Source organism: Nilaparvata lugens, chromosome 14, assembly GCF_014356525.2.
Source record: "Nilaparvata lugens isolate BPH chromosome 14, ASM1435652v1, whole genome shotgun sequence".
NCBI classification, from domain to species: Eukaryota; Metazoa; Arthropoda; class Insecta; order Hemiptera; family Delphacidae; genus Nilaparvata; species Nilaparvata lugens.
The window spans coordinates 18665353-18678543 of NC_052517.1; the positions used below are offsets into that span (position 1 = coordinate 18665353).

The 13191-nt window shown below is 32.7% G+C and overlaps 1 protein-coding gene across 1 annotated transcript in view; it reads right to left on the reverse strand.

Annotated features, from left to right (window-relative positions):
• Window positions 1–1466: 1466 nt before the first annotated feature.
• Window positions 1467–13191, reverse strand: part of LOC111058248 (putative fatty acyl-CoA reductase CG5065) — a 61447-nt gene continuing 49722 nt past the window's right edge. The window contains exon 9 of the mRNA XM_039440997.1: window positions 1467–2634. Coding sequence (XP_039296931.1) covers window positions 2481–2634 — 154 coding nt within the window. The 3' untranslated portion in view covers window positions 1467–2480. The remainder of the gene's footprint in view (window positions 2635–13191) is intronic.

Below are 13191 nucleotides of genomic sequence, written 5' to 3' on the forward strand. Positions count from 1 at the left end.
AAGTATGTTAGCTAGGCTAACCAACTCCCGTGTGCCTTTTAATCAAGATTAAAATTTAACAGCCTCTTGTGCAACAACCAACCGGGCCTCAGGTGATATCTTAGATATAGTAAAATAAATTAGTAAGATAATTATTTTGATACTGTATATATTTAATAAATTTTCCGATACCAAGAACATATTTAATTATAGATGAGTTACTTCACATCAGAACATACCTCAGAGATCTAAACATGCATTATGTTACTTACTTAAAGTGTGAGATAAATTACTTTTAACACGGCTCTTTCTCGATGACGGAGTGGTCCAATGCTCTATCCTCCACTAATCACTCCCACTACCTAGCAGCATTCTCCTTCTTTTGAGTCTGAGTGAGAGAGCCAACACTCCCCTCCATCTATTGCTGGCAATTTTCCAAGTAGTGAACTGGTCAGCAGGTATATTGGTTTGTGTATGTTACGGAGATGTGTTCATCACAAGAACATGAAGCAAAATGACACGGTGCATCCAATTGTGCGCTGGATGTCCGTCTGTGTCCACGCTACAAACTGTGGAGGGAGAAATGGGTTTCTCCTCTTCATGTTAAAAGTAATTTATCTTGCACTTTAGTTTATACTTTACACAATGTAAAAATGAACTACGAAAATTGTAGATATATTTTATCCATTTTTGAAGTATTTTGAATTCACCACACTATAAATTTGATTGACGTTTAATGCTGTTGTAAACATTAAAATTTGAAACTATAAACTTCATTTCTTTTGTTGACATAATCTGATATTCTAGGCTATAATGCATTTTGATAATAAATGTAACAAATACTTAAATATTTAAATAGAGGACAAGTATTTTGAGTTCACCCCACTATTACCTCAATTAGAGGTTCAATTGGAGTTGAATTCTCAGCTGAGCTTTAGTGTTCACGAGTTTGTGTTCTTGAATAGTTACAAATTTCTTAAATAACTCAATATTATCCGTTAAAAGTGGTAATTGAGTGGAATATTTCTAAATAATTTATCAATTTAAGCCATCTGAATTCAAAATTTATAGTTTTAATGTTTATTTTGGACCAAATTTTTTTGAAAATTGCACACTTGAAATTCTAACCTTATCATGGACTTTGTCATCTATAAATTTGAAAGAAAAATAGCACAAGGACTACCTTATTATTTTATCTTTCAATGTTATTACATTAGTGTTGTTTGCATTGTAAATAAATAAATAAATAAATAAATTGATGATAATATGTTTAATGCTGTTGTAAACAATAAAATTTGAAACTATAAACTTCATTTCTTTTGTTGACATATCTGATATTCTAGGCTATAATGCATTTTGATAATAAATGTAACAAATACTTAAATATTTAAATAGAGGACAAGTATTTTGAGTTTACCCCACTATTACCTCAATTGATGATAATATATGTCTAATGCTGTTGTAAACAATAAAATTTGAAACTATAAAATTCATTTCTTTTGTTGATATATCTGATATTTCAGGCTACTATAATGCACTTTGATAATAAATGTAACAAATACTTGAATATTTAAATAGAGGACAAATATTTTGAGTTTACCCCACTATTACCTCAATTGATGATAATATATGTGTAATGCTGTTGTAAACAATAAAATTTGAAACTATAAAATTCATGTCTTTTGTTGACATATATCTGATATTCTAGGCTATAATGCATTTTGATAATAAATGTAACAAATACTTTAAGATTTGAATAGACGACTTAAAAATAGAGAATTTATATGAAAAACAGGATCAATAATGAAGAGAAAGAAAATATAAAGAAAAGGTTTGAACAATTTTATATTGCTGAGAATACTTGAACCATCTCTTCAATATTACATTATTCCAATTTATTGATAATTCTATAATTCAAGACTGATATATCTCAGCTATTTTGTCAATATTCCAATCATACGTCAATATTGATTGATTGAGTACTTTATTTATGTAGATTACAATATATACTGTCTTATACACTTATATACATTAGCTTACAATACAGCAAAATTATAGATGAATTTACATAATATAGACTAAGAAAATAACTATTGAACTGTATATGATATGAAAAAGCAATTTGTAATATAATAACTATAGATAATAATCATATTGTTATGCATCTACATAAATTGGCGGAGCTTTGGACATATCAATGTCCATTCTTTGGGATGAATATTAAAAATATCCTCCCCACTAACTCTCTACCAAAGGTGAGAGGTGCGTACAGATATACGCGCCGCGAACATGAGAAATTCACTTTTAATCAGCTGATGCCAAGCTTTTTACATCTATATCTTACCGTTTCTGTAAAAATACAGATATAATCAGCTGATTAAAAGTGAATTGCTCATGTTTGCGGCGCGTATATCTGTACGCACCTTTATAGAACATTCTTGAATTAAAAGATTAACGATTTTAAGATCTTGAATTCCCTTGAATTCCAGTATTTCAATCCTTCAATATTGATGTATTTTTGAGCCTATTATTGGAAGACTCTGTAGATTGTGAAGCTGTAGCAGGGCATATCCATTGGAGTCCATCCAGCCAATCAGCGTCCAGATAACAAAAACTGCTAGGGCTATTTTGGTAACACGGTCCAACCAGTAGTAACTGTAAAATAAAAATTATCAAATAATTTTTTATTGGCCGAGCGAAGTGAGGTCTAAGATTCAAGTTGACGGTTTGGCATTTCTCTTGATGTTCAAATGTTTGAATCTCTCTTAATGTTCTCTTAAAAAACTCTCTTAATGTTTAGGGTATATGTTTTTTATGTTGCGCATTTACGGCGAAACGCGGTAATAGATTTTCATGAAATTTGACAGGTATGTTGCTTTTTAAATTGCGCGTCGACGTATATACAAGGTTTTTGGAAATTTTGCATTTCAAGGATAATATAAAAGGAAAAGGAGCCTCCTTCATACGCCAATATTAGAGTGAAAATCAGACTACAGAATTATTCATCATAAATCAGCTGACAAGTGATTACACAGATGTGTGGAGAAGCCAGTCTATTGCTGTATTTCCATAAGGTCTATAGTTTCAATCAGGTACTTGTGGATGAGAATACTGCGTGAGGTCTACTGTTCACAGAACTACTAATTAATCTATGTTTAGTTTCGAAGCATGTAAATTCGAAAATCTACTTTGTGAAAATACTTGATGACTGAAAATATTGTGAAGCGAACAACTACAAGACTCAACCTATTTGGGACTATGTATAATCTTATCTAAATTTGGGAGAGGAATAGCACAAGGTTATCTCATTTTTCCCTCCCTATCATCTTTGATGATGTATGTATTGTATAAATGAATGAATTTATTTATTATACACTAGCAGGTAACCCGTGCTTCGCAAGGGTATAACTGAAAACTTGACAAACTGGAGCTACAGAGATCTTGAAGAATTTAAAACAGGCCTATAACCATCCTCGGTAAATTAAGAATCTATATGCAAAATGTCAAGTTAATGAGTTGAGTAGTTGAGACGTGATGATGCGTCAAACATAATTTTCCTATCCTGTACATGCAAAAGCCTGTTCTTTATGTTATTATACCATCTGGTAACCCGTGCTTCACAAGGGTCTAATTAGGAACTTGACATACTGAAAGCTTGTCCTACTAAAATCTAGAAGAATTGAAAACAAGCCTATAACCATCCTCAGTAAATTGAGAATCTTTATGCAAAATGTCAAGTTAATCAGCTGAGTAGTTGAGACGTGATGATGCGTCATTCGTGAATTTCCTATCCCCTACGTGTATAAACCAGTTATTTCCTTCATTGTATTATAGATAGATAAAAGATTTGAATTATAAAACAAATAGTTCATGAATAAATAAAATGAATGAATGAGCATATTTATTCCTATTCTTTATCGATTCATACAATAAGCACATCATCAAAATGATAAGAAGAGAAAAAAATAAGGTAACCTTGTGCTATTCCTCTCCCAAATTTAGATATGGTTACACATAGTCAGAAGTAGGTCAAGTCTTGTAGTTGTTCACTGCAAAACATTAAGAATGTGCAAAGGCTACAAATAAACTTCCTACTCGTGATATTTTACAAAGTTTTTCGATTTGTATATCATCAAGATATCAAAATGAAAAAGTTCTTCTACTTCTTCTTCTTCTTCTTCTTCTTCTTCTTCTTCTTCTTGTTCTTCTTCTTCTTCTTCTTCTCTTCTTCTTCTTCTTCTTCTTCTTCTTCTTCTTCTTCTTCTTCTTCTTCTTCTTCTTCTTCTTCTTCTTCTCTCTTCTTCTTCTTCTTCTTCTTCTTCTTCTTCTTCTTCTTCTTCTTCTTCTTATGTTTTTGACAGTGTAGAAATATAATTAATTAATGCAGAGAATCGGCATCGCTATTCTTCTATCTTTATCCACTGCCATTATAACGTGGACCTCACTATAGATAAAAGTCATCGACCGCTTGGCTGGCCTGCACCACTGGCCAACAATATATTATGTTGCATTAATACATATATATTTTCACACTGCTGTCTGTTCTGTTCAGTGGTGAGATCTGCTGAGTATTTCTCCAACTATATAGAAGACTTCTGCCAACTTTATAGTGAATAATAATAATAACAACAGATGGCATATAATTGTCCACAGCTGTCTCAGTCTCATTCTCATGTCACCTGGACATTGCTTCCATAATATTATGATAGAGAGTTAGAGAGTGATCCACAAGGAATATGTGGATATGTGGAATATTTTAAAACTTGACAAACTGAAAACTTGACGTAATGGATTCTTAAAGAATCGAAAATAGGCCTATAACAATCCTCGATAAATTAAGAATCTATATGCAAAAGTTAATCAGTTGAGTACCTAGTTGAGACGTGATGATGCGTCATTCGTGAATTTCCAATCCCCTACGTGTATAAGCCAGTTATTTCCTTCATTGTATTATAGATAGATAAAAGATTTGAATTATAAAACAAATAATTCATGAATAAATAAAATGAATGAATGAGAATATTTATTCCTATTCTTTATCGATTCATACAATAAGCACATCATCAAAATGATAAGAAGAGAAAAAAATAAGGTAACCTTGTGCTATTCCTCTCCCAAATTTAGATATGGTTACACATAGTCAGAAGTAGGTCAAGTCTTGTAGTTGTTCACTGCAAAACATTAAGAATGTGCAAAGGCTACAAATAAACTTCCTACTCGTGATATTTTACAAAGTTTTTCGATTTGTATATCATCAAGATATCAAAATGAAAAAGTTTTCTCAGGAAAACATATTTTTCGATCATTACTTTTTGAGATATGAGCGCCTGAAGTTTGATTTTTTGGGACAGATAATTTCAAATTCGATAAGATATAAATCCATGAGACTCAGAGGATAGATACTTCATGGTATTGTTGATCTAGTGAAACAAAAATTTTCTTTTCTAAGAATATCAATTTTTGAAAAAGTTATTCAATTTACCAAAAATAAATCAACTAAAAATTATTTTGGTTATTTTTAGTAAATTGAATAACTATCTTAAAAATTGATATTTTCAGAAAAAGCTTTGTTTTACTAGATCAACAATACCATGAAGAATCCATCCTCTAAATCTCATGGATTTATCTCTCACCTAATTTGAAATGTTCTGTCCCAAAAATTTAAACTTTAGGCGCTCATATCTAAAAATGTAATTATCAGAAAAAAAATGTTTTCCTGAGAAAACTTTTTCATTTTGATAGCTTGATGAATACAAATTGAAAAACTTTGAAAAATATCACGAGTAGGAATTTTATTTTTAGCCTTTGCACAGCCTTAATATTTATAGCGTATGGCATTTTTTATTTGTAAGTCCTTGTAATTTCGAACTTAATTTACAAGTGCACGTCCAAATTTAGAATGTAATGGAAACATTTAACATATAAACATTTAAACATTTAAACATTTAAATACCGAGGCTGCTCTCTCCATGTAGAAAATGATAGGAGTGGGAGACAGTGGCGGATCTAGAATTTTATTTTGGGGGGGGGGCTGAACAGGGGAAAATTTTGTGAAAGGGCTTACATTTAAGCCCTTTTTTTCCCCGACGCCTCTAGGGGAAACCGCTAAGTCACTGTATGTGCGTCCTCTATAGTGCGCGTTTGTTTCAATGAAACCAGATAAACGGAGCGGGCAGGCAATGTAAATGTAACTAAGATATTATACAAAGTATTAAAACGTTAACGGATATCATACAATTGAAGACGTAGTAGTGGAATTAGGTCATTCTTGCCAATGAATTTACTTTACCAGCTTCAAACTAATTATATTTGTATAAAATTTACATTCTTACAAAAAAAAAATTTAGGCGTTTTGGGGGGGGGCTTGAGCCCGAAAGCCCCCCCCCCCCCCGTAGATCCGCCACTGGTGGGAGAATAAGGATGAGAAGATGTTAAACATTTAAACATTTAAACATTTAAACATTTAAACATTTAAACATTTAAAATTTAAACATTTAAACATTTAACATTTAAACATTTAAACATTTAAACATTTAAACATTTAAACATTTAAACATTTAAACATTTAAACATTTAAACATTTAAACATTTAAACATTTAAACATTTAAACATTAAACATTAAACATTTAACATTTAAACATTAAACATTTAAACATTTAAACATTTAAACATTTAAACATTTAAACATTTAAACATTTAAACATTCAAACATTTAAACATTAAACATTTAAACATTTAAACATTTAAACATTTAAACATTTAAACATTTAAACATTTAAACATTTAAACATTTAAACATTTAAACATTAAACATTTAAACATTTAAACATTTAAACATTTAAACATTTAAACATTTAACATTTAAACATTTAAACATTTAAACATTTAAACATTTAAACATTTAAACATTTAAACATTTAAACATTAAACATTTAAACATTTAAACATTTAAACATTTAAACATTTAAACATTTAAACATTTAAACATTTAAACATTTAAAGCAGATACTTAATTAAACATTAATAAAACAGATATTAATAAAACAGACGTTATCTTTCTCTATGGAAGAAGGAAATGAACAGGAGGAGGGAGAGAAGGAAGAAGAAGATTAGAAAAAGAAGGAGGAGGAAGAAGAGGATAAAAAATAAGACCAAAATAGAAAGTGGAACCAGTTTTGCATGCAAAATTCAGGTGCAGGGAGGCAATACACTCACCCATTGAATACACTATTATTTTAAATTAGCACACACTCTGTATAGAAATCTGCCTGAAAATCTATGTAATACCGAAGGTAAATCCAAAAATATTTATAAAAAAAAATGTTAATGACTGGTTAAATGAGATTGGGAGGACAAATAATTAATTATAGAAGTGATAATTCATTCATTGTATAAATAAAGCAAATGTCGTGTAATGATAGTCCAAATTTAACTCTAAATGTTTACATCTTTTATACTTAAAATCCTTTAAACTTCAAATTTTCTCTGATATTAATACCTGGTTTACCCAAGAATGTGATAGATGCAAGTATGGGGACAGTCCGACGTTAGCCAATCATCGCCAAGACCCTCTTCCACACACAGGCTTTGCCTTTGTGGAGAGTTTTCATGATGTTTTTTTAAAATATAATGTTGTATTTTCTGGAGCTACGATATAATAAAAACTAGATTTAGTTATAATGATTAATTCTTTAGTTCAACTGTAAGTTTTATTCATGATTGTTTGGTTGCAGAAGATGTAACGCTGTTGTATAATATGAATATTTTGTACCCTGAAATCATGATAATAAAAACCAATTTGATTTGATTTGATTTGAAATTCTAATTTACTTTCCATCCACTTTCGTGGGGCATTCTTGGCAGCCATATTGAAAAAAATAAACAAAGACAATTGATTGCTACTGTCTTATTCAATCACTCTTGTCCTCTAGTCCATTCTTCTTCTTCTTCTTCGTCTACTTCGTCTTCCTCTTCATCTACATTTTCTTTCTCTATTCTTTAACCCTTTGCGATCTTAAAACTAAGCTATAGGTTGTCTTTGTCAGTCGGGTGGCCAGCTGTACTGTGACCAGACCATTTTGCGTAGCAACTCAGATTTATTTCAACTGGGTTGTCCCAGCCGACAAGTCGACATCATAAAAGTCATCGACCGCTCGGCTGGCCTGCACCACTGGCCAACAATATATTAACAACAACATTAATACATATATTTTCACACTGCTGTCTGTTCTGTTCAGTGGTGAGATCTACTGAGTATTTCTCCAACTATATAGAAGACTTCTGCCAACTTTATAGTGAATAATAATAACAACAGATGGCATATTGTCCACAGCTGTCTCAGTCTCATTCTCATGTCACCTGTACATTGTTTACATTATGATAGAGAGTTAGTAAAGTGAATACGGTTACTTTTGATTTACATATATATCATATTACTAGCCGTCAGGCTCGCTTCGCTCGCCATATCCGTCTAGCAAGGGGGCTCCGCCCGCTGGACCACCGACTGAATCGTCCAAGAGTGTGATCAGCAGGCTCGCTTCGCTCGCCTGCATTTTTCATTTGAGCATTTTTATCATATGTTAGGACAATCCAGTCGGGGGTCCAGACTAAACGTCTGGCTAAACGGATATGGCGAGTGAAGCGAGCCTGACGGCTAGTAATATGATATTCCCAGGATTGAAGTAGCAGTGCCCAATCAAATTTTCCGCGATAAATGCATTTAAATCTTCAACTTGGTGCCAACCTAACAAAATCAACTCAACTTAATGCCAGCCTGACAAAATTATTAATTTAGTTGCCAGTTAACAACTGTTTCGAAGAGGTACTCTATCTAGATTATAGTTCTATAGTAACATATGATATGGAAATTTCAATTATAATTAAGAGATTGGGAGAAGAAGAATATACATGCAAAAAAACGAACTTTAAACCCTTAAAAACAACCCTTAGAGTTAAAATATTGCCAAAAGATTTCTTAGTGCGCCTCTAAAGGGCCAACTGAACATACCTACCAAATTTGAACGTTTTTTGGTCCGGTAGATTTTTAGTACTGCGAGTGAGTGAGTGAGTGAGTGAGTCAGTCAGTCAGTCAGTCAGTCAGTCAGTGAGTGAGTGCCATTTCGCTTTTATATATATAGATTTTCTTTACCAATGGAGGGGAAGTGTTCTTCTGGTTGTTGGAAACAGCAATAATTGTCAACTCCTCCATTCTTTTCAATGCCAACCAAGACATGAAAAATAAAGTCCATCAGAGATGTTTCAGGAATAGTTATTTGTGCAACTAGTGCGCAAAGTGACAGTTTGCTGCACCGAAAGAAACGTTTACGACCGAGCCGTATGCGAGGGCGGAATGGTTTCTTGAGTGCAGCAGAGGAACTTTGCGCACGTATTTCACATTAAATTTTTCCTACAGTTACCATTGAATATGAAAAGTGGGTAATTATGGGTAAAATTGCCTGAAATCCATTAAATGTTTTTCTGTATAATTTTATTATTAATAAAAACCTTAATTTATTGTCAAATTGAATAATGTAGTAGTAAATGAATGTAGGGGTGGCTGTCACTCATGTCGCTGTCCTCGTTGTCCTTAATATTATTATAACGTGCACCTCACTATACCACAGTCACTGTTACCAACTTCATTTTGATTTTGCTGCACTGGTGCTCCATATAACCTACTAACTAGTTTGCGTTGCCATGTTGCAAATCTGGAGTGCAGAAAAAATTTTCCCGCACTAGAGTGGAAAATTGATTCTTTGCGTTCTGTAATCAGTGCCGGAATGGCCACTTTTCAAGGTAACTGTGGGAAAAATATTGATCAATGAGCTTGTTGGGGAGGTAAAAAATTAAAAAAAAAAACGAGGAAGACCATCTCAATTAGTGGATGATGAGAGACTTAATGGCAAATTGCATCTGCTCTATCAACTACAAGACGGCAAGACCAGAGACTGTGCCGTTTGCAGTGATAGACGGCCAGGAAAAGAGAGAAAAAGAACAGTTTTTTTTTGTAAAACGTGCTCAAAAAATCCCGAACCAACGTTAGTAGACAGAAGGTTGATCACTCACAGGTGTACGATTCAAAGTGGTGGGGGGAACGCCAGCGTGACGTCACGTGTAGTAAAAAGGTAATAGAGTAACCACACTGAGCATACAGTTTATTCACTGTATCTTCAAATACATCGTCGTTTAATCCCCTCAAGATTGACCTAAAACTTAAAAATTCTCCATACTTATAGCGAATTAATCACCAATTCTAATGATGTTGTTTAATATTCCAAACTCATTCAACTTGTGTGAATAAAAATGAAGTTGAACATTTTTCAAGAATCTAAACACGTGACAAGAAAAAGTAAATAAGCTGGAAAAGCGTTAGTAGACAGTGTTATACTTATTATAATTTCAGATTAACCCATAAAAAATCTTGATAAACCAATGCAATGCAATAAAACAATAAACCGATCCAGATAAATCCAATGAATTTCATTCATATAAATGCACTGAACACATGCTGGTATCGAGCACATATTCTACGAGAATCAAAATATCTCATCCCCGAAATTCACAAGCTGATGTATAGCCAAACTTCAAAAATATAAACACGACCTAGAAGATAAAGATACCTTAAGAGTTTGAAAGGGAAGGTTAGGAGGTGGGTTTTTTGCTTTTATATTGCAATATGCTTGTACTATTCAAATGTTTTGATAATTATTGTAAAGCAGAAACAGAAAGCTTGCATGTCAGAAAATGTTAGTGTTAGTGTTATATAATTTGACTATAGGTCACCGTATGATTTTCAAGAATGTGATATTCTGCCTACTCTGTACTACAGCCTACGTCACGGCTGCAGTTCTCCCACTCCAATTGCATTTCAACTAAAATACTATAGATGAGTGACCAACCTTCTGTCTACAAACTTTGATCCCGAACTACATGTAGGATAGTGTTTTGAGAAATATCATTGTAACAAAAAATTTTAATTGGACTGAAACTTGATTGGATTTGACTGAATTGATTCACAGCTGAAAAAGAAGAAGATTTCAAGAATGATTAAGCGAGATTTATACTATGTTTAACTTTTGAATATATATTCTATTAAATTCATCATCTTAAATATATGTGTATGTGAATAAAAGAGTACTTTTGGTTGAATTTATTTATGTTTTTTCAATTTGAAATACACTCTTAAAAACCTGTGGAATGGAGTAAAAATAATTGCGAGTTGGTGGGAGGGAACTACCAATATGGCTGTCAAGCTGACAGTGAGAAGGAGCTGGCCAGTAGCAGTGGCCATGCGAGAGTCGGAGACAACTCAGATTGAAATATTTCCGGGCTGCATAAGAAACTAATGTGTATGTGCGTCTGTGTACACGATATCTCATCTCCCAATTAACGGAATGACTTGAAATTTGGAAATTAAAGTCCTTACACTATAAGGATCCGACACAAACAATCTCGATCAAATGCAATTCAAGATGGCGGCTAAAATGGAGAAAATGTTGTCAAAAACTGGTTTTTCGCGAATTTCTCGAAAATGGCTCCAACGATTCTGATCAAATTTATACCCAAAATAGTCATTGATAAGCTATATCAACTGCCACAAGTGCCATATCTGTAAAAATTTCAGGAGCTCCGCCCCATCTATGCAAAGTTTGATTTTAGATTCCCAATTATCGGGCTTCAGATACAATTTAAACAAAAAAATCGAGTGGAAAAGATTGAGCATGGGAATCTCTACAATTAATGTTTTGTAACATCTTCACCTACAATTGAAAATAAGCTTGAAAGTCGAGAAAATGTGATTATTCAATTGCAAACTGTTGGCAACTGTTGATTCTTTTGAATTATTCACTATAAAGAGATAGCAGACCTCGTATGTCTCCAGCGTTATGTCCTGGCACCAGCTGGCTCAGATCTTTATTTATAAGTAGACTTGATATGCATGTGAACACTAGCGTCAGGTGATCAATTCTCATAACGGCAAGGAAAGTTGTGTGAGTGCACCACACCAGATTTTTATAAAATAGAATACGTTAATCCACCAATAAATACACTTAATGTACATTAGGTGTCGTCAAGAATAAAATCCTATAAAACTACTGAGCCAATTCATACACATATATTATCATCACACAAAATAAGTATTTACTACATCGACGGGCAAATTGAAAAATTCCTCTACATTATTTGGTAATGGTAGAGAACCCATATAGAACCCATATAGAGCCCATTATAGAACCACAATATAGAACCCATTATAACGGTATAATGGGTTCTCTGTTAGCAGCTTTTTAACTTGAGTTTTAAAACGGGCTTGATTCATATTCCTCACACTAACAGGCAGCTTATTGAATGCCTTGATTGATAATATTCTATAATGTCCTTGAAGTTTTTTTTAGCCTGACAAAAGGAACATTCAGATTACATGCTTGTCTGGTGGAATGCCTGTGTATCTCAGACCTACATTCAAGAACATCCAACTCGTCCCTCACCCTGACCAGGAGTTGCATGAGGTACAGGCTGAACCTGTACAGGCATAACCTCCAACGAAACAAATATTGGAAACAAATATTATGCTTTTGTACTCCAGAGCGAAGCTCGGTCCCCGATATTCACTAAGATATGAAGAAACATTACTCAAAAATTAAATTTTTTGATAAACTCACATGATAAGGTTCCTTCTGGACCTCGGTATAGATGACAGACTGATTGATTGAGTACTTTATTTATGTAGATTACAATATATACTGGCTTTTACACTTATATACAAAAGCTTACAATACAGCAAAATTATAGATGAATTTACATAATATAGACTAAGAAAATAGTTATTGAACTGTATATGATATGAAAAAGCAATTTGTAATATAATAACTATAGATAATAATTATATTGTTGTGCATGTACATAAATTGGCGGAGCTTTGGACATATCAATGTCCATTCTTCGGAAAGAATATTAAAAATATCCTCCCCACTAACTCTCTACCAAAGGGTTGACAGACCCTAGATGACAGACTGATTAATTCCAGTAGATCCATCTTATTGAAATGGTATTCTCTGATATGGTTCACGTGAATTTAATCAGGATTAAAATTTAACCGGCTTTTGTGCAACTGGGCCTTTGTGAGGGGAATTTTTGTATCCTCTGGGAATTAATCTCAATTTACTATCAGTAGATGGAACATTTCTGTATGAATGTTATTATAATTTCTT